Raw genomic sequence first — 22,972 nt, 5'->3', positions numbered from 1 at the left:
TCTCTGGACTAGAAAAGAGGGAAAGCTCTTTAATCTCTCTAGACTGAGAGCAAAGACCAAAGTCCAGCTGAAATGCATGTGGGACTTCCTCTTCACCGATGATGCAGCCGTTGTTGCCCACTCTGCTGAAGACTTCCAACAACTCATGAATCGTTTTAGCAAGGCCTTCCAAGACTTTGGATTAACAATTAGCCTGAGGAAAAGACAAGTCATGGGCCAGGGCGTGGACTCACCTCCTTCTATTACCATCTCCACGCAAGAATTGGAGGTTGTTCATGACTATGTACCTTGGCTCAACGATCTCTGACACTCTCTCCCTAGATGTTGAGCTAAATAAACACATTGGCAAAGCAGCTACCATGTTCTCTAGACTCACAAAGAGCGTATGGGTTAATAAGAGGCTGACGCGATATACCAAGATTAAAACATAAAAATCCTCAAATCCCGCAATAACAAGAAAATACACTGAAAATAATAAGGTGCTGCACAGACTGTAATTAAACCATATAAATAACCTTCTAAAATCTAGATTTTTAAAAAATTAGCATCAAGGAGATTCAGTTATTAAAGGCAGCTTTCAATAATTCTGTCTTTACTGGCTTTCTCAAGATAAGGAAGGAGTCTGGTGTAGTGGAAAAGACCCCAGAAATATTAATAGGATACGTTCCACACATCCTTAATTGGAGAATGGGAAGGGGTTTCATTTAAGTCTGTCAGCTGTAACTATTTCTCTTCAAATGGAGCATCATATTTCATCGGAACTACCACCATCACCATCATGCCTTCTCCCTCCTAAATTTGTGCCAAAAAAGATAATGAAGCACGTCTTTCCACTGGTGGGATAAACCCAGCCCAAAAGGACTCTGCTTCCCCTTTACTCACACAGAACAAATTTATTTCTAACAAGGATGAGTTAGAGGTGAGAGCAGAAGGGCTGCCATTATTGATCGCGTTATTTATACCAAACATGGTCCTGCTGTTTACTACTCTGCTCATTAAATAAATCAGTGATTAGCTCATAAATCCTCCACATTGCAGGAGGCATAGCTTGGAGCCGAAGGCAAAATTAAAGCAACTCGGTTGCAAGTAATGCAGGACGTAGGGAGGAGGGGAAAAAGATGGCGGCACCCAGTTGAAAAGTACAACATGGCTTCATCCCCAGTGGCACAAATGTCTGTACATACAGTATATCACAGAAGTGAGTACACCCCCTCACATTTCATAAATACTTTAGTATATCTTTTTATGTGACAACACTGAAGAAATTACACTTGGCTACAATGTAAAGCAGTGATTATACAGCTTGTATAACAGTGTAAATGTGCTATCCCTGAAAATAACGCAATACACAGCCATTAATGTCTAAACCGCTGGCAACAAAAGTGAGGACACCCTTAAGTGACAATGTCCATATTGGGCCCAAGTAGCCGTTTTCCCTCCCTGGTCATCCTTGTTGCCTTCCTCTGGAATCGCTCCAGTTTGTTGCCTGGATCACACCCAGTGACCATGCCCACTCCTGGGAAGTAACCCACCGAGGACTTATCTAAACTTGAATCCAGCCCTCGGTCTGAGACACACAATCCCTACCCAAAATCACCCTAGGTCCCAGTTACCAAGCCCAAACTCTTTTTTTAAAAATGTGTATTTTTAAAAAGAAAAATACCTAGGATTTTTGAACATATTTTTGTTTTTGGGCTAGGGCAAAAATGTAATGTATGGATTTCTTAGTGCATAATTCTCTTAGAACTACAGAGTTGGAAGGGACCTTATAGATCATCACGTCCAGTCCCTATCAAGGAAGGCACCATGGGAGAATCAAACTCCCAACCTCTACCTAAACCAGGGAGCTATCCAGCAGTTCTAAATTGTAGATTACATGGTCATTTCCAGGAGGTGTGAATTAGGCAATTTCACATGAAAAATGCATTTTTCCCCTCTTCAGCGTGCATAACTTGGTTGTCCAGGCTAGAGTTCTGAAGTCTGACTATTCATTCCACACCTGAAAGGATCTCCTTTTGCCACTCATTCCCTTGACTATTTCTTCCTCCTCCTTGTCTTCTTCTGCAACACAGCTGGTATCTCTGTTCCTAGCATTGCCTGGGGCTGCACTTCTAGGCAGTGTACTGGGGATGTAATTACCAAAGAATGAGGAGCAGGAGGAGAATGTAATTTGCAAGATAAAAGAGCAACCAAGATGGAAAAGATAGGAGGAGATGTGCTTGAACTTCACACCACTGGTTTTGTGTGTGTGTGTGTGTGTGTGTGTGTGTGTGTGTGTTTCCAGATTCTGGTGTGAGAAGGACATATCTCCCCCAGTTCCCTAACCCCATCTTTTGGTCAATACCTTGAGAAAAAAAATATTTCAAGATGTGCATTAAAAATGTTGTCTCCACAACATTTGCATGACAAAAAGGGTTTAAGACAATGGTCCTTGTAGGTTTTTCCAGCCTGTTTGGCCATGTTCTGAAGGTTTTTCTTCCTAACTTTTCACCAGTCTCTGTGACCGGCATCTTCAGAGGACACAGAACTCTATCTGTGTTTAAGACAAATTTACCAGCTCTACCTTTCACCGACTCTGCTCTGCCTGGAGGTTCCCCTTGAGAAGGACCCTTCAGACCTGGCCCTCAATTATAGTCCGATGGTTATCTGAGCAGAAGGTGTCGATTCTTTGATATTCTGTCCTCCCTCTCAGCTGCAATGTCTGTCTCAAGGTGAAAAAGCATTGCACTGTGTCAATCTGGGGGGTGAGTGATGGTGATGGAGGTGGGGGAATAGCAAGTGGAGACAAAGCCATTTGTTCCCAGTGCTTTCTACATAGCAGGATGTAAGACATGTGTATAGCCGTAGCTGTGCAAAGAACACCCAGCAATTTGGACACATTTTCTCAGACAACGACGACGATGGCCATAGCAACAGCAATTATGACAATGATGATAGCAATAATAATATTGCAAAATCAGAAAAGAAAGAATAGTCAAGGTAAAAAAACACACACACATTTTTATATCGTTATTTTATATTTAACTTGCCTGCTCTGTTGCTTTTATTTACTCTGCGTCCTTTCCCATTTCAATGATTTTTTAAAAAAAGTTGTAGCTTACTTGATTTTTGTGGTTTTACGGTGCAGCAGGTTTATATGATTTTATTAAGGTTTTAGCTGAATGTTCTTTTTTAAATTGCTTTTTAAAATTTGGGAATTTAATTCATTATTGCATGTGTGTATGCATTCCATTTATACTCTGCCCATCCAGAGCCCAGGCACCACTATGTGGAGCTGACAACTTTAAAAATAATCCCCAGATACCTATCTCCACTGCAGGGACATTGTGGCACTGCGGGTTAAACCGCAGAAGCCTCTGTGCTGCAGGGTCAGAAGACCAGCCGTCGTAAGATTGAATCCACGCGACGGAGTGAGCTCCCGTCGCTTGTCCCAGTTCCCGCCAACCTAGCCGTTCGAAAGCATGCAAATGCGAGTAGATAAATAGGGACCACCTTGGTGGGAAAGTAACAGCATGCTGTGTCTAGTCGCGCTGGCCACGTGACCACAGAAACTGTCTTCAGACAAACGCTGGCTCTATGGCTTGGTAACAGGGATGAGCATCACACCCTAGAGTCGGACACGACAGGACTAAATGTCAAGGGAAACCTTTACCTTTACCACCTATCCCCACTCAGAAGGCATAAACTGTGTGATCCAGAAGAACATAAAACTCAAATGCCTAAAGAAAAAGAAAAACCTGGACAGCAAACCATAACCACTTCACAGAGCCACAGGAATGTCCAGGGGAAAGATATTTCCAATGGCCTCTTCAAACAAGATAATGTCCACCTATTTCCTGAAGGCCAGAAGGGAGGGAGCCTGGCATATATCCCTCGGGACTGCACGCCATAGCACTACAGCCGCCACCAAGACAGCCAGCACCTGGGGACAGTTTTCCAGGCCTCTCTAGGGGTGGTCATATGCAAGTGCAAGGAGTACACCATGAGTGTGCCATGAGTAGTACTGTTTAATGGAAAAGTGCCAATTGAAAACCTAGCTGTTTAGGCAAGCCTTCCCTCCAGCCACTACTTGATTTACTTTTTTTTCTCTTCCATCTTGAGTATTGTCTAATGATGTGTTATATTGTTCTTATATTTTAAATTGTCTTATATTATATGCTGTTAGCCGCCCAGAGTAGTCAATTTGACTAGACGGGTGAGGTATGTATGTATGTATGTATGTATGTATGTATGTATGTATGTATGTATGTATGTATGTATGTATGTATGTATCAATCAATCAATCAATCAATCAATCAATCAATCAATCAATCAATCAATCAATCAATCAATAAAGTGGGGGTTTTGTTGTTTAGTCATTAAGTCACTACCGACTCTTCGTGACCCCATGGACCAGAGCATGCCAGGCCCTCCTATCTTCCACGGCCTCCCGGAGTTGGGTCAAATACATGTTGGTTGCTTCGATGACACTGTCCAACCATCTCATCCTCTATCGTCCCCTTCTCCTCTTGCCCTCACACTTTCCCAACATCAGGCTCTTTTCTGGGGAGCCTTCTCTTCTCATGAGATGGCCAAAGTATTGGAGCCTCAGCTTCAGGATCTGTCCTTCCAGTGAGCACTCAGGGTTGATTTCCTTCAGAATGGATAGGTTGGATCACCTTGCAGTCCAGGGGACTCTCAAGAGCCTCCTCCAGCACCACAAAACAAACAAACAATCAGTGCAATCTCTGGTAAGAGCAAGAGAGATGACACCAATCCTCTGGGTGAGAAACGGGTGTCAACATGGGCTCCCAAGTTTGGGTAATCCAGTTGTTCCTGGACTGCAACTCCCAGAAATCCTGGCCAACACAACTAGCAGTGAAGGCTTCTGGGAGTTGTTGTCCAAAAACATCTGGAGACCCAAAGCTGGGATGAATGTTATGAATTGTTATAGCATCATTTCCAATCTTGGCTGCCCAGATGATCCTGGATTAAAACTCCCAGAAGCTTTCACCATTAGCTGTGCTGGCCAGGATTTTGGAGAGTTGCAGACCAAGAACATCCGGGGCACCCAGTGTTGGGAAACACTGGTGTAAAAAACTACTGCTGTTTGTCCTTCAGCACTGAATATGGTAACTCTACAACAGTGCTGAGGAGCACTTAGTCCTTCAGATTTTGCACCCCAATTTTCATAAAATGATTGTCCGTGCCTATTCGAATGTCTAGGAGTGGAAGCATCCAACGATCTTGCTGTATACAAATGTCCTTTCACAACCTTAAATTTACGACCTCGTTAGGCCTAGGGAATGTTGTGACCTGTATGTATCCCTGCTGTGTGAGCAGTAGTTCCCAGTGACAAAAGGCTTTGATTTGTACTGCAGGGCTGTTTGTGGCATCTGTAGAGACTGATAGCTAGAACTTTCTGCATGCCTCAGATACAACGGTGGGTCCTGCAACTTGTCTAGAAACATCATCATCCCAGTTCAGGAATGACTGACCCTTGTGGTCCAGGGTATCCACAAAGCTCTCCTCCAGCACCCTATTTCAAACACATCAATTTCTTTCCACCAACTTTCTTAACTGTCCAGCTTTCACACCCCTACATGATGACTGGAAAGACTTGGCCTGCAGGCCTAGGCCAAGAGGCAGTGCCGAAACCAGCAAAACCAGGGAGCTGGACAGGGGACAGATTGTATTTGTCTTAAATGTGGAAGGGATGGTCACTCTCGAATTGGCCTTCTCAGCCACACTAGACGCTGTTCCAAGTCCTCTATTCAGAGCACGTGACCATCGTCTCTCGAGACTGAAGGATGCCTAATCTTAATCTCTACTAATTTCTGCAATTCCATGTCATATACTAGGATTGGACATGCAGGGAAAACCATTCCCTTGTTAACCGCTCACACCTTTCCTCCTGCCAGTGTGAGAAAATAGAGATATGGGTCTTGGATTTGGGAAGGATTTCTTCAGGTTCTGCTAAGGGGCTCCACAAGAGCATCTCGTTGTCCACTGGAAGCCACCAGGGGCCAGGTAAGAGAAGCCATTGGTCTGAACCAGCTTTTGGGCTCTTTGTATGCTCTTTACGCCTCGAGATTAATGGAACTATCAATACTGAGGTGATGGATAGGCTAAGAAGAAGGCCCATTAATTATTTTGACAGTTCTAGGAAACAGGATTGCCAATTGGCCCAGCATAAAGCACCACCATCACTATCAACAGCTTTTCATTGCTATTTGAATAGAAATCTACAGGTGAGCCATTTTACCTGGATGAAGATACATCATAATTGATGGGGGCTTAATGGTTCTTTGGGCATCATTGAAGGGTTTAATTCCAAAGCTGGCTCCCCATTTTGCAAAGGGAACATGTAGAAGTGTCTTTACATTTTTCACATTAGATCTCTTGATAGAAACAAAATCTGTCCCTTCAGCTTATAAGTGCCAGCCCTGGCTTTGCTCGTGATTTGTAATAAATGATTTGCATGCACTTTGTATTAAACTGAACAACAGACACGGTCTCACTCCAATCAATGGGGCTACAATGATGAATGCCTATTTAAGTATGATCAGGTGGGGAGTGCATACCCAGTCTAATGAGTCATTAAAAAGAGTCAGGTGCTGAGCATCACAAAGCTGGCCCACACCAAGAACCTCTGAGCTTTTGTGAGTACCACCTGGGAGTTTATATATGCCTCCAATATTCTGGAGAAAGGAGCAGGTGCAGCCTGGAATTGGTTTATGGTGACATTCATGAGCCTTCTGCTCCAGTCAGTTCCCTTGTGTGCCTGCAGAGTTTCCTCCTAGAAATACAACAACTTTCTTCTTTGGTGATTTTCTGTCCGTTTTGAGCCTGTCTGTCTGATCTTCCAGAGATGACAACTATTGGCCAATACAACCACACTTCCGAATCTTGTAGCATGGAGCTTCAAGGAGCCCTAGGAGATGGGGGAAAATGAGGTTCTCTATTTGAGCCAGGCTGCAAGACTGGAGAGGTGATAGGATTATTAGGAGATATTGTTCTTGCTGTTTAGTCATTTAGTCCTGTCCGACTCTTCGTGACCCCACGGACCAGAGCACGCCAGGCCCTCCTGTCTTCCACTGCCTCCCAGAGTTGGGTCCGATTCATGTTGATCCCTTCGGTGACACTGTCCAACCACCTCGTCCACTGTCCCCTTCTCCTCTTGCCTTCACACTTTCCCAACATCAGGGTCTTTTCCAGGGAGTCTTCTCTTCTCATGAGATGGCCAAAGTATTGGAGCCTCAGCTTCAGGATCTGTCCTTCCAGTGGATAGGTCAGAATGGATAGGTTTGTTCTCCTTGCAGTCCAGGGGATTCTCAAGAGCCTCCTCCAGCACCACAATTCAAATAAAGATCTGCTTTGATCACAATCACAACAAATAAACAGCAAATCAGGCCTATTAACAAATGCCCTTCCTTTGCTTCAAACTCTGAATAAGTTCCAGACCTGAAGCACATATTGTACATAATAAATTTATGTCCATCTGTGTGTGAGAGAGAACCAAAACACAACCACTTGACCTAATTGTGGAATGGCTTCCTGAGCAATTGCAGGACATAGTGACCTCACTTCAGGAATGTTGGCAAGTGCCAAGTCCATGTCCAAGTCTTTAGTCCCAAGTCTCAAGTCCCTATTAAAATCAAGCTCCTCCCCCCCCCAGAAAAAGGGGATGGGTGGGTGGATTCTTTGTGGAATGTATTTCCCACAAATACATCCCACATCTTTGTGGGATGTATTTGGGGAGGTCTGAGACTTGTGAACCAACCAACGCTTATGCACAGAGACATGGCTAATATGAAAAGAAATTCTGAATATACCACATTACTAGCAGAAAATGTCATGAAGGGCAACCATAACTTAAAGAAATGCAAAAATTAGGCAATATCTTTATTGAACCAGTGGGGGAAAATCACACCAATTTCAAGCTTTCAGAGTAAAATCCTGCTTCCTCAGGCTGTGTGTCAAACTTTTATGGATAGTGCAGGAAAAAAAAATACCCCAAACTTTCATGACAGATGTCTCTGCCGAGTCTGATCATATGAGGTGAATCCGGACCCAAACTGTAAGTTAGCTGAGACGCAAGGTCTCAAGCGTCTTTGTAAGCGTTCTACCCCAAACTGCTTGAAGATGAAACTTGATGAAGCATGATTTCAGAGGGACATTTTAAAAAGACAAAAGTAATAATGGCAGAAGAACTGTATAATTTTAAGGTTGACAATGAAGAAATCAAAATAGCTGAAAGAGTTTCTTTACTTTGGTTGTATCATCAACCCAAAATGGAAAGTGTAGCCAAGAAACTAGAAAAATGCTGACACTTGGAAGTGGGGAGATGAAGGCCTTAATGGTTTGGGACTCGGTTATCTGTCAGAGCACCTTCAGCCCATGGCACTCGTTCCACTTAAGCCAACCTCTGATGGGTGGTCATAAGGGAGGTGAAGAAGGTTTCAATGAGGAGCTGAGCCTCATTGACTTACAACAGACAACAGAGATAGAGAGAGAGAGAAGTCTTAGCAAAGAGGTGTGACTCTCTTCAGAGGCAGGAGAAGATGATTGGTTACTGCTGGGTAGATTGACAGTCACCCCAGCCCAGAAATATCCTTCCCAGCCACACCTACTTAGAGGCAGCATGACTTCTCTCTCTCTCTCTTTTGTCTGTTGTAAGTCCATCAGTCTGATATAGCCAGTTCGTCTGTTGAGGCCTTTGCTGAAAGTCAGCCCACCAGGTTTTGTTCTCCAATTGCTGTGTGATCTAAGCCACTGGTTCTTAACCTTGGGTTACTCAGGAGTTTTGGACTGCAACTCCCAGAAGCCTTCACCACCTACTGTGCTGACTGGGATTTCTGGGAGTTGCAGTTCAAAAGCATCTGAGTAACAAAGGTTAAGAACCACTGATCTAAGTAAATGCAACATTGCTATTCTTTCTCCAGCTAAGATCTCTGAGTGATTGATTGAGACTGTAAGTGCCAATTGATGAGGAAAAGGAGTGGACTACTCTGTGGAACTTGAAGCTAATTCTGCTCTGTGCCCTGAGATTTGTCTCCTTGCCTGGAAACCTGGAGAAGCATAGTTCTAGGACTCCAGCCAGCATCCTAAATCCTGATAACCCAGGTAACATATTATTACATGGGAGGAACTCACCTCCCTCCCTCACACACATACATATTTTTTCACTGATTTTGTGAATGTATTACTCAGTATCAAGTCTAAAAAAATAACATGGGAATGGCACTCTCAGAGTAAAGTTTGTATGTGTGTGTGTCGAGGGGCGGGGAGAGGGAATAACTCTTCTTGCCTACAAATCTCAGAATCCCTAACCAGCATGTCCCACAGGGAGAATTCTGGGTGGTGATGAGTTTTTGAAAGTAACTTTTCCAAGCCGCGCCTAACGAGGTGTAATCCCACAGAGAACAGGAAGGCAAGAAGGCCGGGAAATGGCTAGCACGAAAATCATTTACCCATTCAAACCCTCGAAAAAACTGCCTATTTCTAATAAAATATTTTTATTAACAAGTGATGCACTTATGGTAGTTTATGGTGGAGATAAAAGGGGAATATGAAAAACCAGGCAACCGGCACAAATCTCACTAACATAAACAGGTGGTATTTTACATCCAGTGTTGCTCTCGTAAATCCCTCCCCCCCCCATACACTTTTTGCTTGTTCACTTAAAGTTAAGGTTCGTGCGAAAAAAGAGAAAAATAAGTGAGGCTTTAAGGCAAGGGGAAAATCATCCTGGTGCGAACTGCCCCCTTCCTGCCTCCCCCCACCCACCAAAAAAAAAGCTTTATGAACCAAGCTTTTTATTTAAAACAAGAATTATGTATGGCATTTGCTCATGACTGTTCAGCTGAACTCTGGACAGAAATTCCACGAACGATTTCACATCCACCCAGGATTTCTTCCCTACTATTTCCACAGCCTGTGCATTCCATTTAATTTCCTCATAGCATGTTTTCATCTTTGCTTGGACAGAACAGGGTATGGAGGCTTCCCTTGTAACCACTTTCTAATGCTTAAAACAGACATTCATGAGAACCTCAGCTTTTTCAAGGCACTAAGAGAATGCCACAGGGATGAAAGAAGGTCTGGTTGAGCTACGAAGGGTAGATCTGCTTTTATGCATCCTACTGGTGAATCGCCAAAGCCCCACTCCAGACCATCTGCTCTGATGCAAGGATTGGAGGGGAAACTTTGTTCACATTTTAATCAACTGGGTATTGCACTGTGGTTTTTTCCAGTAGCAATGTATGGAAGTGAGAGAGCTGGATCATAAAGAAGGCTGACCACCGAAGAATTGATGCTTTTGAGTTGTGCTGGAGGAGACTCTTGAGAATCCCCTGGACTGCAAGGAGAACAAACGTATTCGTTCTGAAGGAAATCAACCCTGAGTGCTCACTGGAAGGACAGATCCTGAAGCTTAGGCTCCAATACTTTGGCCATCTGACGAGAAGAGAAGACTCCCTGGAAAAGACCCTGATGTTGGGAAAGTGTGAGGGCAAGAGGAGAAGGGGACGAGAGAGGACGAGATGGTTGGACAGGGTCACCAAAGCGACCAACATGACTTTGACCCAATTCCAGGAGGCAGTGGAAGACAGGAGGGCCTGGTGTGCTCTGGTCCATGGGGTCATGAAGAGTCGGACACAACTTAACAACTAAACAACAACAACATTGTACTAATAAAGTATTACATTATTGTTGTTGTTGTTGTTGTTGTTGTTTTTGTTGTTATTCTTGTTGTTATTCTTGTTGTCATTATTATTATTAGTAGTAGTAGTAGTATTAGGAGGAGGAGGAGGAGGAGGAGGAGGAAAATAATAATAATAATATTGTTTAACAAAATAATAATATTATAAATCCTCTCACTGTGCAGCAGAAGTGAGAGGAATAGCTTCAAATTCCCAGATTAGTGTCCCCCCTTTCTCTCATTCGCTGTCACTTACAGTCTCAATAATCCACCCTGAGACATTAGTACGAGAAGGACTGAAAAGCTTCATTGCTTACAGTTTAACAGATCCAATAGCAAACTGACAAACACAACTGCTTTCAATAACAGATTTCAGCAGATTGCTGACGGCTTCCACCAGACAAAAGAAAGGGGAAATGGTGCAGAGCAGAGAAGCAGGGCTCTCTTTGAATTCACAGGCAAGAGGGAACAATGGGCTACTGTTGGAGAGATGGACAGGCATCCCAGCCCAGAAAGCCTCGCCCCTGCCAAACATGCTAAAGGCACCATATGAGGTCACAAGAAAAGAATAAAAAGAAAGTACAGTAATTGTAATAGGATTATTCTTTGCTTTCTTCACTTGATTGGACTTTGCAATGCAGACTTGCAATACAAAAATGCACAGAAACATGGAGAAAAGTTACTTTGTTTTTCCAACCCCAAGAGTCTAGCCACTGGCCAATGCTGGCTGGAAAATTTTAGAAACCGTTGTCCGAGAAAGGAACTTTTCCAAGCTGTATGGGGCCACTCCAAAGTAAGTCCTGTTGAGTTCAGTGAGATTTGCTTCCCTGTGGACATCTGTGGAACAGGAGGGCATTTATGTATCAGTGAAAAAAGACAGATATCCAGATCTCAGTCTGCTGGGAGAAGTCCCCAGGGAATTTCCGATGTCTCCCCAGGCATCTCGGAGGTGAAAGACATAAAATTTGTGTGTGGTGGCTTTAAATCTTATGTCTTTCACCTCCAAGATGCCTGGGGAGACATCTCAACTCCCAGGGGACTTCTCCCAGCAGACTGAGATCTGACAACCCTAATTAGTCATGTTCACGATGTATGATCCGATTTTGAGCTAAGCTGCAGGACGTTTGTTCATTCCTAGCTTTTGTGGTTTTGTGGCCAACTCAGATTCCCTCTTCTTCCCTTCTCAAAAGGCATTGCTTTATGCCAGTCCTTGACCCCCTGCTTTTCCAACTTTCCTTCTACTGGTCTTCTCTCACTCCTATTAGTTGCTTCCTCCTTCCTGTTTCCTTCCCAAGGCTCCTTTCCCTTGGTCTCTTGATTCCCCTGCAACCTCCCCCCTCCCTTTTCTATCATGTCTACGCAACTTCAGGATATCCCAAAGGTTCTGCTTCATATATTTTCCTAGTCATTTTTTGGCTGACTGGCTTCTGGTATTGTCGCGAAGCCAGGGGTCAGATGCTAAGAACAGGTATGGACAATATGATTCACCAGCAATGTCATCTGTCATCCTCTCTTTTTTTTTCCAACTTTCTATCCAACTACTGTCGGGTGACCCACATTGCTTTTTCTTACTCTTTCGCTGTATTTGTGTCGACAAGCGCAGAAAGTGGCTAAATGCAACTGGCTGTATTTCTGAGCTTTCCTTGGTGATAGGCTATAAAGATGGCCACGTTTTCAGATATTAGGGAAAGCCCGTTGTTGAGTTTTTAATACCCAAAGTACCTGTAACTTGGGCATTAATGGATGTAAGTATTTTCCCCTTTTCATAATCGACACTAAACTAGACATTATAGTTACCAAGTCCTTAGAAACAATGGTGCTTATTAGCAATGGGGATATCCAAATTCTTATATGAATACTCTCATGCAGCTGGACCTAATGAGAATCTGGTCCCTGGGACTGGACCATCCACTCATATATCCTGCTTTGGTGTCAAGTCCCACTCCTCCTTCCAAGGGCACCTGGAGCTCTGCTCTCGTCCCACTCAGCTGGCCCCTTAGCAAGCCAGCAAGCAGGAAGACTCTTGCTTGGAGTGGCCAGCTGACCAAGAAGAGAGTGGAGCTCTGGGCACCCTTGGAAGGATGAGTGGGATTGGTGCCATGCCAGGATGCATGAGTGGATGGTCCAGTCTGGGGCCAGACCCTCTTTAGGTCCAGCTGTGCAGAAATATTCTTATTGGTATACAACTATGAATATCCTCATCTCTATTGCTTATTCTAGCAAGAGCTTCGCTAACCTCCCCATGTTGCAAACTAGACTGCTTTCATTGTGTCATCAATCATCATAAAGCAAATAGGATGACATGCAAATCCAATTGTGCCAGTCTAGAGCTTTGATGAACTACTTTGGTTCATAGAAAATGTCCAGCAGGAAATTACAACATAATTTCACCCTCACAGTACGCTGCACATTCTTTCTGTTTGGCCTTGCGTGTGAAGGTCTCAGAGTTGGATTGTTTCCTGTGTCTTCCACTCTAGTCGTTTCCTGAGTGGCTACCTCCCCATCATCCTTTCCATGGAAGGTGGCTATGTTGCCCATGTAAAGCCATCAACCCTGTCAGAATCACCGAGGCAGGCAGGAGAGGAGAAGAGAGGAAGACTTGGCCAGAAAGTCTAGTCAGCAGGGAACCTTGTAGAATGGATGAGATTATGAAAAGGGGAGGGAGAAGGCAGTGAGGAGAGAGACAGGTAGTAGCGGGTTGTAGAAGAGGGGAGAGAGGTAGAAAGAAAAGGATGAAAGGGATACCTTGATGGAAACACCATAATGGCTCCAGCCTCAATCATCCATGTAAGTGCCTCAAGCTTTAGCTGGACACAAGATGCAGTTGTGCAAAGGAGAGGTCCGTAACCACCTGCAGAACCTTCCTTGACAAAACCCACTCCCAGCACCCAGCTAAGATGTTGGAAGTGGCAGAAACCATTCAAATGCCTCAGGCAGCTGGGTTAAGGGCCATTCAATGGATGACCTTGTTCTTCTCTAGCAGAAGAGAGAGGCAGTTTTAAGCCTCCAGAGACTTGCATGGGGAGGGTGACATAACCACGCCACAGGAATTGACCATCTTGAGCAGACTACAAGAGGAAGTCCATAGTTATCTCACTGGGTTGATAATTAAAGCTGAGTCACAAAAGAAGCTTCAGCTTCTGACCTGTCTGGATCAACCAGTGGATTCCTTTAGTGCCTCCTCCAAAGGAATACATGCCTACATTGTTTAACTCTTTTGCTAGAAATTGCTTGCATTTATTTCTTTAGAAAGGTTCTGGCTGTTCATGCTGAATGTGGTATTCCTTTTCAACCACCACCGCCCATTGAAATTTAAAAAAAAAACCCTCCATTCCACTATTGCTGTCTTCTCTACTCTGCTGTGTGGAGCAGGGTTTCAGAAATGTCGCAAAACACCCTGCATGCACCAAGGAGTCTATACCGTAGGCACACAGTGTCCTAAGGGTTTTATAGACAGCTGAAAATATCCTGCTTCACGTAGACACAACCGTAGGCCCATAGGGTGGAAAGGAAGGCAATGGGCAGGAAAAGGAAAGCAGGAAGATGCCATGGTGTCTTGATTATGTATACCTTGAGATAGTAGCTTTTTTAAAACTACAGCTCTCAGAATCCCCAGTCAAGAAAATCTGTAGCTATGATGATGGAAACTCTGGGAGTTATAGTTGACTCCTCCAACCCTTTCCCAAATACTATCATTGAAATATCATCATCATCATCATCATCATCATCATCATCATCATCATCATCATCATCATGTATCTAATACCAGTCAATGTTTTTATAATTTTGATTGACTGTCCCTGGTGTTTTTGAATAATAGTTTCGCACGCAGGAGGGGTGCAATCGCGCCCTCGATCTGCGCAGCCGGCTTTGCTCTCCTGGCCCCAGAAGAGGCAAACGAGTGGGCCACGTGACCTGGGTATGGGCTGGCGGTGATATAAGAAAGTGCTGGCCCATTGCTTGCTCTCTTTCACGTTTGGCACCCACCCGCCCACCCTCTTTCTAGTGTGTTTTTGGGTCACCTTTTTGGGACCGGATAGGAATTTTTGACCTCTATCCTGATTGGCTTTTGGATGGGGGGATTTTTCGCCTATCCCATACTGGAAAAGGGTTGTTGGCATTTGATGGTGGTTTATCCTCAGTCACACTGGCGGGTAGTGCGGGAATAACTGGTTGTCTCGGTGTGTCCCTTTGATAATTATGATAAAGCCAACAGTGCATCGGACCTTCCGACTCTGCGGATCATGCGATTACAGGGCCAGAGGCGGCTGATGCGCTGGGCCACTTTCGGACCGACAGTCATCAAATACAGATGGCTCGAGGTCCGGGGTGTTTAATAGAGGCCTGATGGGTTGCTTCGGTCATAAAGACAGCTGGAACCTGGGTCCTGGGACTCACCCATTGACTGATAAGGATTTATTGGATGCCATGCAGTTATTTCCCCACACTACCGCAGGCCCCCTCAATTTTGGAATTGGTTGATTGGTTTAATTTGAATTGGTTTAATAAAGTGTGCCCCATATTTAAATCCAAAGAATTGTTGTCTTGCATCTTCATTTCGGGACCTGGGGGAGCAAATAGCAGGCAGTCAAGTCAATTCTGACTTATGGTGAGCCTTTCCAGGGTTTCCCAGGTACTCACAAGTGGTTTAGAACTCTCTTCTTCTGAAGGTGTCCTGGGACTGTGTAGCTTGCCCAAGGCCACACAGGCTGGCTCTTCTCACAAGAGGCCCAGTGGGGAATCGAACCCTCAACCTCAGGCTCCACAGCCAGAGGCCTAACTCACTGAGCTCTCCAACCCACTGTTACAGTACTGAAATGCAGAGTACGGGAAACCCCAAAGGACCTTATTGACCAGCTAGCGGTGGAATGCTTGCTAGAGAATGCTGTGCCCATGTTTTCTTCAGCACACTTTGAAACCATCTTTCTGCTTCTGCTGAGCTGCTCCCTTGGGAGACACTTCTGCAGGCTGATGGATCTTTCTGTTAGCAAATATTTGCTGAAAAATACTCTCCCCTCCCCAGCTCCAATGAGTGAGCACCTTAGAGCTGAATTAAAGAATCAACCTCAGTGTTCCTTGCTTGTAATCCTTCTCCTTCCTCCAATGCTTAAAACAGGTTCTCCTCCCTTGCTATGTATTGGGTCATTTTGTTGTTGTTGTTCATGTTCATCTTCTCTTCAAGTCTTACAAATTGTATGCACTGTCAAGACCCCCTAGCCTCCTCCTCCTCCATCATGCTAACACAAATGCTAAAAGGCTCTTAACTACCAGCCTAAGAATCCAGGGTCTATTGTTTGTCAAAGCTACACATGTATGAGCCCTTTCATCCCCCTTTCATAAATCAGAAACTGGGGGCCTTTAATAATATTTTGCTGCTCTCCTCTGACCCTGATCCAATTTGTCAGGATCTCTTCTCTTCTCTCATTTTTCCTTCCTTGGTTCGGAAGAGAAACGGCTTCATGCCGCCTCTCTCTCAACAGCCCCTTCCTATTTGACTTACAGAATAAACCTATTAAATGCACATCCGAGAGTCGTAATTGAATCCCTCTTGCCTCTGGCATGTGAACCATGGGTACATGCAAAATAATGAACGTCTTTACACTTGCTTCCCCCCCAGGCGGAAAGAATTCTGACCGTCAGTTCCGTCCGAGATTTGTAAAAATTAATGTTAATACAAAACCGAACATATTTCAGCCTGCCAGAATGATGATAAACAGGTTCAAATTGAGTGAAGCTAATTCCCCCTGCCACCCCAGAACACCGCTCTGCCCGCTGTTTCTGAACAAATATGAGCTACTGTAATAGAAGCCTTGCTTATGATCCAGTGTTTCGATTGGGAGAGTTAACGGCATGTTTCAGGGGCACTCCTGTATGTACTTGCTTGGGTGGCACGGCACAGGGAAACTTACTCCTGAGTAAACCTGCAAAAATGTGGGATCATCGTTTTGTCACCTGGGTTACAAAGAGGCCTTATAGTTCATGCTGTCATTCTTGCAACCTCGCATGCTGCCTTTAGTAGGTTTGGCTGGGAGGGACCCTTCTGGGCTGGGGGGGAACTATCAATCTATCCAGCACTAACCAACCGTTCCTTCTTTGTCTATAAATTCAAAGAGAGCCCCTCCCAATTTGTGCAGTCTACCAGTGTTTTGATTGTGTCATAGATGGTGGTTGCAGTTGGTAGACCATACAAATTGGAACCATGAAGCTCAGACTCAACCATCTGAATTGGGCCCTACAGGCAAATGGCTATTCCAAGAATGAAATCACAAGAGTCATCAAACCAAGAAAACATCACCGAACTGAAGAGGAAAAACAGCCACCCACAAATAAAGTATTTCTGCCATACATCAAAGGGATCATGGACCGCATGGGGAAACTTTTGAAAAAACCACAACCTACAAACAGTATTCAGGCCCACCACAAAGTACAACAAATGTTACAGTCAGGAAATGACAAGAGGGACCCCCTCACCACTGCAGGAGTATACAGGATACCTTGCAGTTTTGGCCAGGTATACATTGGAACCACAAAACACAGCATCCACACCAGAATCAAAGAACACGAGAGACACTGCAGACAAAAACAACTGGAAAAATCGGCAGTAGCTGAACATGCCCCGAAACAAGCTGAACATGAAATTCTATTTCAAAACACAGAAGTACTGGACAACACCAACAATCATTATGTTAGACTGCACAGGGAAGCCATTGAGATCCAATTATCCTCATTGCCCTCCTCTGAACTTGTGAGGAAAGACTGAAAGAACTGGGCATGTTTAGCCTTCAGAAAAGAAAACTAAAGGGAGATATGATAGTATTCCTCCATTACCTGAAAGGTAGTCACATGGAGGAGTGGCAGGATCTGTTCTTGTTCATCCCAGAGTGCAAGACACGTAATAAGAGGCTCAAGCGACAGGAAGCCAGATTTTGGCTGAATCTCAGAAAAACCCTCTTAACTGTTAGAATAGTACAACAATGGAACCAATGACCTTGGGAACCATTGGTTAGAGTAGTACAACAATGGAGCCAATGGAACCAATGACCTTGGGGTGGGGGTGAGCACTCCAACGCTGGAGGCATTCAAGAGAAAACTGGAAAACCACCTGTCAGATATAGTTTGATCTGAATTCCTTCAGTCAGGGGGTTGGACTCAATGGCCTTGTAGACCCCCTCCATCTCAATTATTCTATATTCTATTATTCAGGACAACTGGTCTTAAATGGCTGGTTTCATCTCTTCACTATGCAGAAATGAATCTTTTCTAATTCTACAGGGAAATCCTGCTGCCTGAATTTGGGACCTTTTGCAAAGCATGCTCCTTGATGGCCTCTTTCTCAAACTGCCTCTTCCACCACAAAATTGTCTTTGAAATATTCTGCATGAATAGCCATCAGATGGGCCACCAAGTTGTGCAACCTATTTCCTAATCAGTTTGTGAACAAGCAGTTTGCGAATGAGTGTTCTCCAGAATGTCCTCTGCTCAACTGCCCTGCTCAGCTTTTGTAAACTCAGGCCTCTGGCTTCCTTTAGGGAATCAGTCCATCTCACATTTTGTCTTCCTCTTTTCCTGCTGCCTCCCACCTTTCCCAGTATCACTGTCTTTTCCACAGAATCCTGCCTTGTCATGATGTCACCAAAGTAGGACAGCCTCAGTTTCAACTTTTTTGCCTCCAGAGATCATTCAGGCTTGATTTGATCTAGGACCCACTTGATCCAGGGTACCCGCAAAGTTCTCCTCCAGCACCATATTTCATTTTTTTCCCTTGTCAGCGTTTTAGATGCTATTAAAAATGACGGAATGTGGAAGAAGCAAGAAATGTACTTGAAAACAGACTGCTGGCCAAGGAAAGGTGTAGATTGAAGATTCAGTGCAAAACAAGGTGTCCAGTAATCATCCTTACAGTCTCTTCCCTCCCTGTAGGAGCAAAGGGTAAAACTAAAAGGGTTAAATCAAGAGGAAGGATCTTCATGAAGCAACGTCAACTTGAATTGAGGTGTGTGGTAGAGACAGGCGAGCAAGGAAAATCCAAAATTCAAAGGATGGGTGAGGGGGGCACACAAGTTTCCAAATTTTTCAAATTGGATGTCCACCAAAATGTGTTTATGGAATTGACAGTGCCTTAGCTTTTTCTGGATAGAGACAAAGTCTGCTCAGCGGATTTGATAGGGAGGCATGCGTGGCTATAAAGTCAATTCAATTCTTCAAAAAAAGAAAAAGAAAAAAGCCTCCAGTTTATGAATGTGGGATATTGTACTTCTGTATCCATGATTCAAAATCACCTGATATTGCTCCGTAATATTATGCACGCATTGGCAATAGCAAAAAGGATGTTCAACTTCTATAGACCAAAGGGCAACCTGAATGTTGACAATACCAACGGCAGCAGACAAGATGGTCTACACGTCACGGTACCCTCTTGTGCTCACTACAACTCACCAGTGTAAAACAAGGTGTCCAGTTATCCCCTTAACCGTCTCTTCCCTCCCTGTAGACCAAAGTCTATCCAAACCTGTTACAGATCCCTCCATTGCTTTGGAGAGGTGCATTGGCTCCCTTTTCTGTGTTCTCTACCATTCACAAACTGACACCAAGCAAGGGAAAATCCCAGTATCTGGCTCCTTCCCCCCCCCCCCATGTTAACCATTTCTCACCCAAACACCAGGTAATTTTCATGGCTGTTTTTCAACAAGTGTGAATGGTAGTGAACACAAGAGGGTGCCTTGTAGATCATCTTGACTGCTGCCATTGGCACTGTCAACATTCAGGCTGACCTTTGCTAGGGAAAACTTGGCACCCTTCTTCCTGCTGGCAACACCGGCATGTTACTGTGCAGCAATATTGGGCCTTTCTTGGTATTTTCAATTATGGATACTGAAGCACAGTATCCCACATTCATGAACTGGGTGATTTTTGAAGAATTGGATCTTGCTGGTAAGCATGAAGTGCTGTTGCTTCACATGCATACCTGTTCCTGGCCCTCTGCGTGATCTCTAGCTTGCGGTTGCATGAGCTGGAGATCACCACCTGCATGACAATGAAGTTCTGCTAGTGCAACAAGGTGGTGAAACAGTGAGGAAAGAAGAACCACACATGGTACAAACTACTACGTGCACAGGGGGGGTGTAAAAAAGGGTTCTGGCTTTCGTATTACAACAGCAGTAAGTCTCTGTTCACTTTTTGCCAGCCACCTTTCCTCCCAGGTTAGATGTTCACTTAAACATCATAATCACCCTGAATTCATTCTCAGGTTCTCCTCCAACTTCTTGGGTTTTTTTTTCACAACCCCACGTACTGTCTTTAGCAAGTTTAGTTTGGAAGGACCTTTCTGGCCAGGGTAACTGTCAATCTATCCAGCACTAATTCATTGTACCCTTCTGCCTCAGATTCAGAGCCCTGCCTCTCTTTGCTGCTGTTTCCCTTCCAAGAGTTTGTTGAAAGCAGCCAGTTAGCCTCTTGAAGCCTGTTGCTGAAAAACAGCCATGCTTTGCTCTCTTTGATCTCTTAACTTGTCAGTAAAGAAAATGGCTTTTTATTCTTTCTACTTCAAATGTTTCAGAGTGATTTATTGAGACTGTAGGCGCCAGTTGATGAGAAAAAAAGGCGTAGACTATTCTCGGGAACTTGAAGCTAATTCTGCTATGTGAATCCCTGCATGTTTGCTGAGCAGCTGGAGGAACTTAACCAAAATCCAAAACTCTAAAACACAACAATGGCTTCTGTTGCTTAGATTGTAAGTTGTGCATTGACAACATCGTATTGAACATGGTGAAAACTTTCACTGATCGTCCCACAATCACTGCAAACTTTCTCCCTCTTTGTAGGACTTCCAATATTCACTGTCGGTATTAAACTTTCATGGAGCAACATGTTCTCCTAGTGCAGTGTCAGCATCTGGGGCTATCGTGAGCAGAAATCCTTCCCTGTGTGCTGATCCGGCTGCGCTTTATGGATTGCCCCGAGAGCTGCTTGTCAGGTCAATGAAATGTAACTCCTCGTATTGGGTGTTGCCAAGTTAGTTAAAGACAAAGCACAGTTCATACACAAAATATGTACGGCTTGTTTCGGCTGTTTGTTCAGTCTAATAGCGCTGAGCCTTAATAGAGTGTACCCAGCTTAGCAAATGTAATTATAGGCGTGCTGTACAGGCAGGTACATCATCCTGGGAAGCAAGTGCCAAGACAGACTCTGCGTGCTCAGCAAAGTGACTTTAAGATTAGAGGATGCTAAATGTCAGTGGAGATAAATCAAGAGGTTCCCGTCTCTGGCAAAAGACAAAACATCAGACAGAAGCGAGTAAAAGCCCATCCGGAGCCTGCTGCGGCTGCTGAACGACAATACTTTTCTCTCTTTTTCTGCAGGACGTTATCGTGTGACTGATAACCATTGGACTTTTTTTATCCAAAAGGAAACAACGAATATGAGGCAGCCCTCCTATAACTTTTAAGGCAAGAGGTGACAATGTCATGAGCCAGGATCTAAGTGTGCAGTAAGCCAGTTCCTCTGGAAACTTGAGAAAAGTTCGCTACAGGCATCCCATTAGCTCTTTCCCAGTCAAGTTGACTTCTCAATCAGTTATTTGCTGAGTGGTCCACCACACACAGCTCTGTCTACCATGTACTCATAGCAATCACTTAGAAAAATGCTTAAGGTGCTTAATGGCACAAGGGCATCTGAGAGTGGAAGCTGGACTTCTGACGTCAGTGAACCTTGTCCAGGTTTCAGTTTGAAGTGCAAAGTTGCTCTCCAAGGTGCTGAAATGATTTCAGGGGGAAAGTGTTCCCTACCTGAAAATTCAGACTAAAACACAAAGTGGATTCTCCACCCCACTGACATTGGAACCACCTGCCTCCATAGGTCTCAGATTCACCAGGGTCACATTGGCACACGCGGGATGACTCCCAGGAAAGACCATAGGACTGAATGGGTGTTGCACAGCCATCCTTCACTGCAACTTCTGTTCTCTTCCTGTCAAAAGGATTTCGGCAAGGATGAGCTTCAAGTGGATTGGGGCCTTGGCTTAATTAATAAAACCCCTTAAACCCTGTTCTCCTTTTCTTCCAATCACATCTCACTAAGCATTAACAGTCCTGTTCACCGGACCTCTCCATAGATCCATTATGTTCTGACATGTCTCCAATCCACACTTATGCATACACACACACACTATAACCCACTTCCCCATTCTTTTAAAACGCATGCATCCAAAAAGCAACCACTTACCACTTTTGCCTACTCCACCTGATCCGAGCATCACCACCTTATACTCTCTGGAGCCGCCTGAGGTCGTGCTGGAAGCATCGAGGGTTTCCCCTTCCAGCTCCATCTTCTTTGGAAGAGTGAATTTGAGAAGCGGCAGGTGCCTGCTTCCAAACCACTGTGAAAGCAATTGGAGAAAGGGAAGAGAGAGCTACAGAGGAGAGGTACGATTTAGTAGCTTCACTCACTTGCTGCGGTGCCTGCCTACGTTCGCTGCAGAAGGTCTCATAGCAACCAGTTTTAAGAGCTTCCAATAAAAATTCAGCTCGTCACCCTCCCCCTTTCCTCCCTTCCCTGTATCTCTTTCTGTTTCACCATCTTCTTCCAGGATGCACGATGCTGCTCACCACTCTCCCGAACCGAGCTCCTTCAGGGAGAGAGTCAGGGAAACTGCCCATGGATAATTAAGGGCCCTCGGCTTCTCTCTCTGCCACATTGGCAGAACAGAGGACAAGCTATAAATAGAGCACTATGGTTATTAATTGAGATACATGGTTGAGTGGAGATTCGAACCCAGGTCTCCCAAATCCTACACACTCTAACCATTATACCACTCTCTTCAGGCAAAACCATGAACGGAGGTTTATATTGTGGTTAGAGTGTGCAGGACCTAAGAAGCCTGGGTTCGAATCTCTGTTCACTTATGGAATTCACTGGGTCACCCTGTCTCACCCTGAACCACCCCTCAGGGTAGTTGTGAGAAAATGGACAACTAGGTACACTATATTGAATTTGCTGGAAGAGAATCGGGATATAAATGTAGTAAACCAGTAGACAAATAAATATACTTTTGATCTGGAAGTGCATGGATTTGCATTCACCACTTCCCATCTTCTGCAGGAGATTTTGGGTGGGGGATTAGACTGATCCTGGCCCTTGACAGGCCAGAATAGTTGTTCAAGTCATGTCCAACTCTTTGTGACCCCATGGACCAGAGCACACCAGGCCCTCCTGTCCTCCACTGCCTCCTGGAGTTCAGTGAAATTCATGTTGGTCACTTCAATGACACTGTCCATCCATCTCGTCCTTTGCCAT

General features: G+C 44.5%; 1 protein-coding gene across 1 annotated transcript in view; it reads right to left on the bottom strand.

Moving 5' to 3' along the window:
- The window catches only part of RIT2 (Ras like without CAAX 2), a 248,920-nt gene extending 226,600 nt beyond the window's left edge, over window positions 1-22,320 (bottom strand). Inside the window, exon 1 of the mRNA XM_020810569.3 lies at window positions 21,902-22,320. Within this exon, the coding sequence (XP_020666228.2) occupies window positions 21,902-22,004 (103 nt within the window). The 5' untranslated portion in view covers window positions 22,005-22,320. The remainder of the gene's footprint in view (window positions 1-21,901) is intronic.
- Window positions 22,321-22,972: the final 652 nt, after the last annotated feature.

The sequence above is a fragment of the Pogona vitticeps genome, chromosome 2 (assembly GCF_051106095.1).
Source record: "Pogona vitticeps strain Pit_001003342236 chromosome 2, PviZW2.1, whole genome shotgun sequence".
Classification (NCBI taxonomy): Eukaryota; Metazoa; Chordata; class Lepidosauria; order Squamata; family Agamidae; genus Pogona; species Pogona vitticeps.
This window is presented reverse-complemented; position numbering and strand designations above follow the sequence as displayed.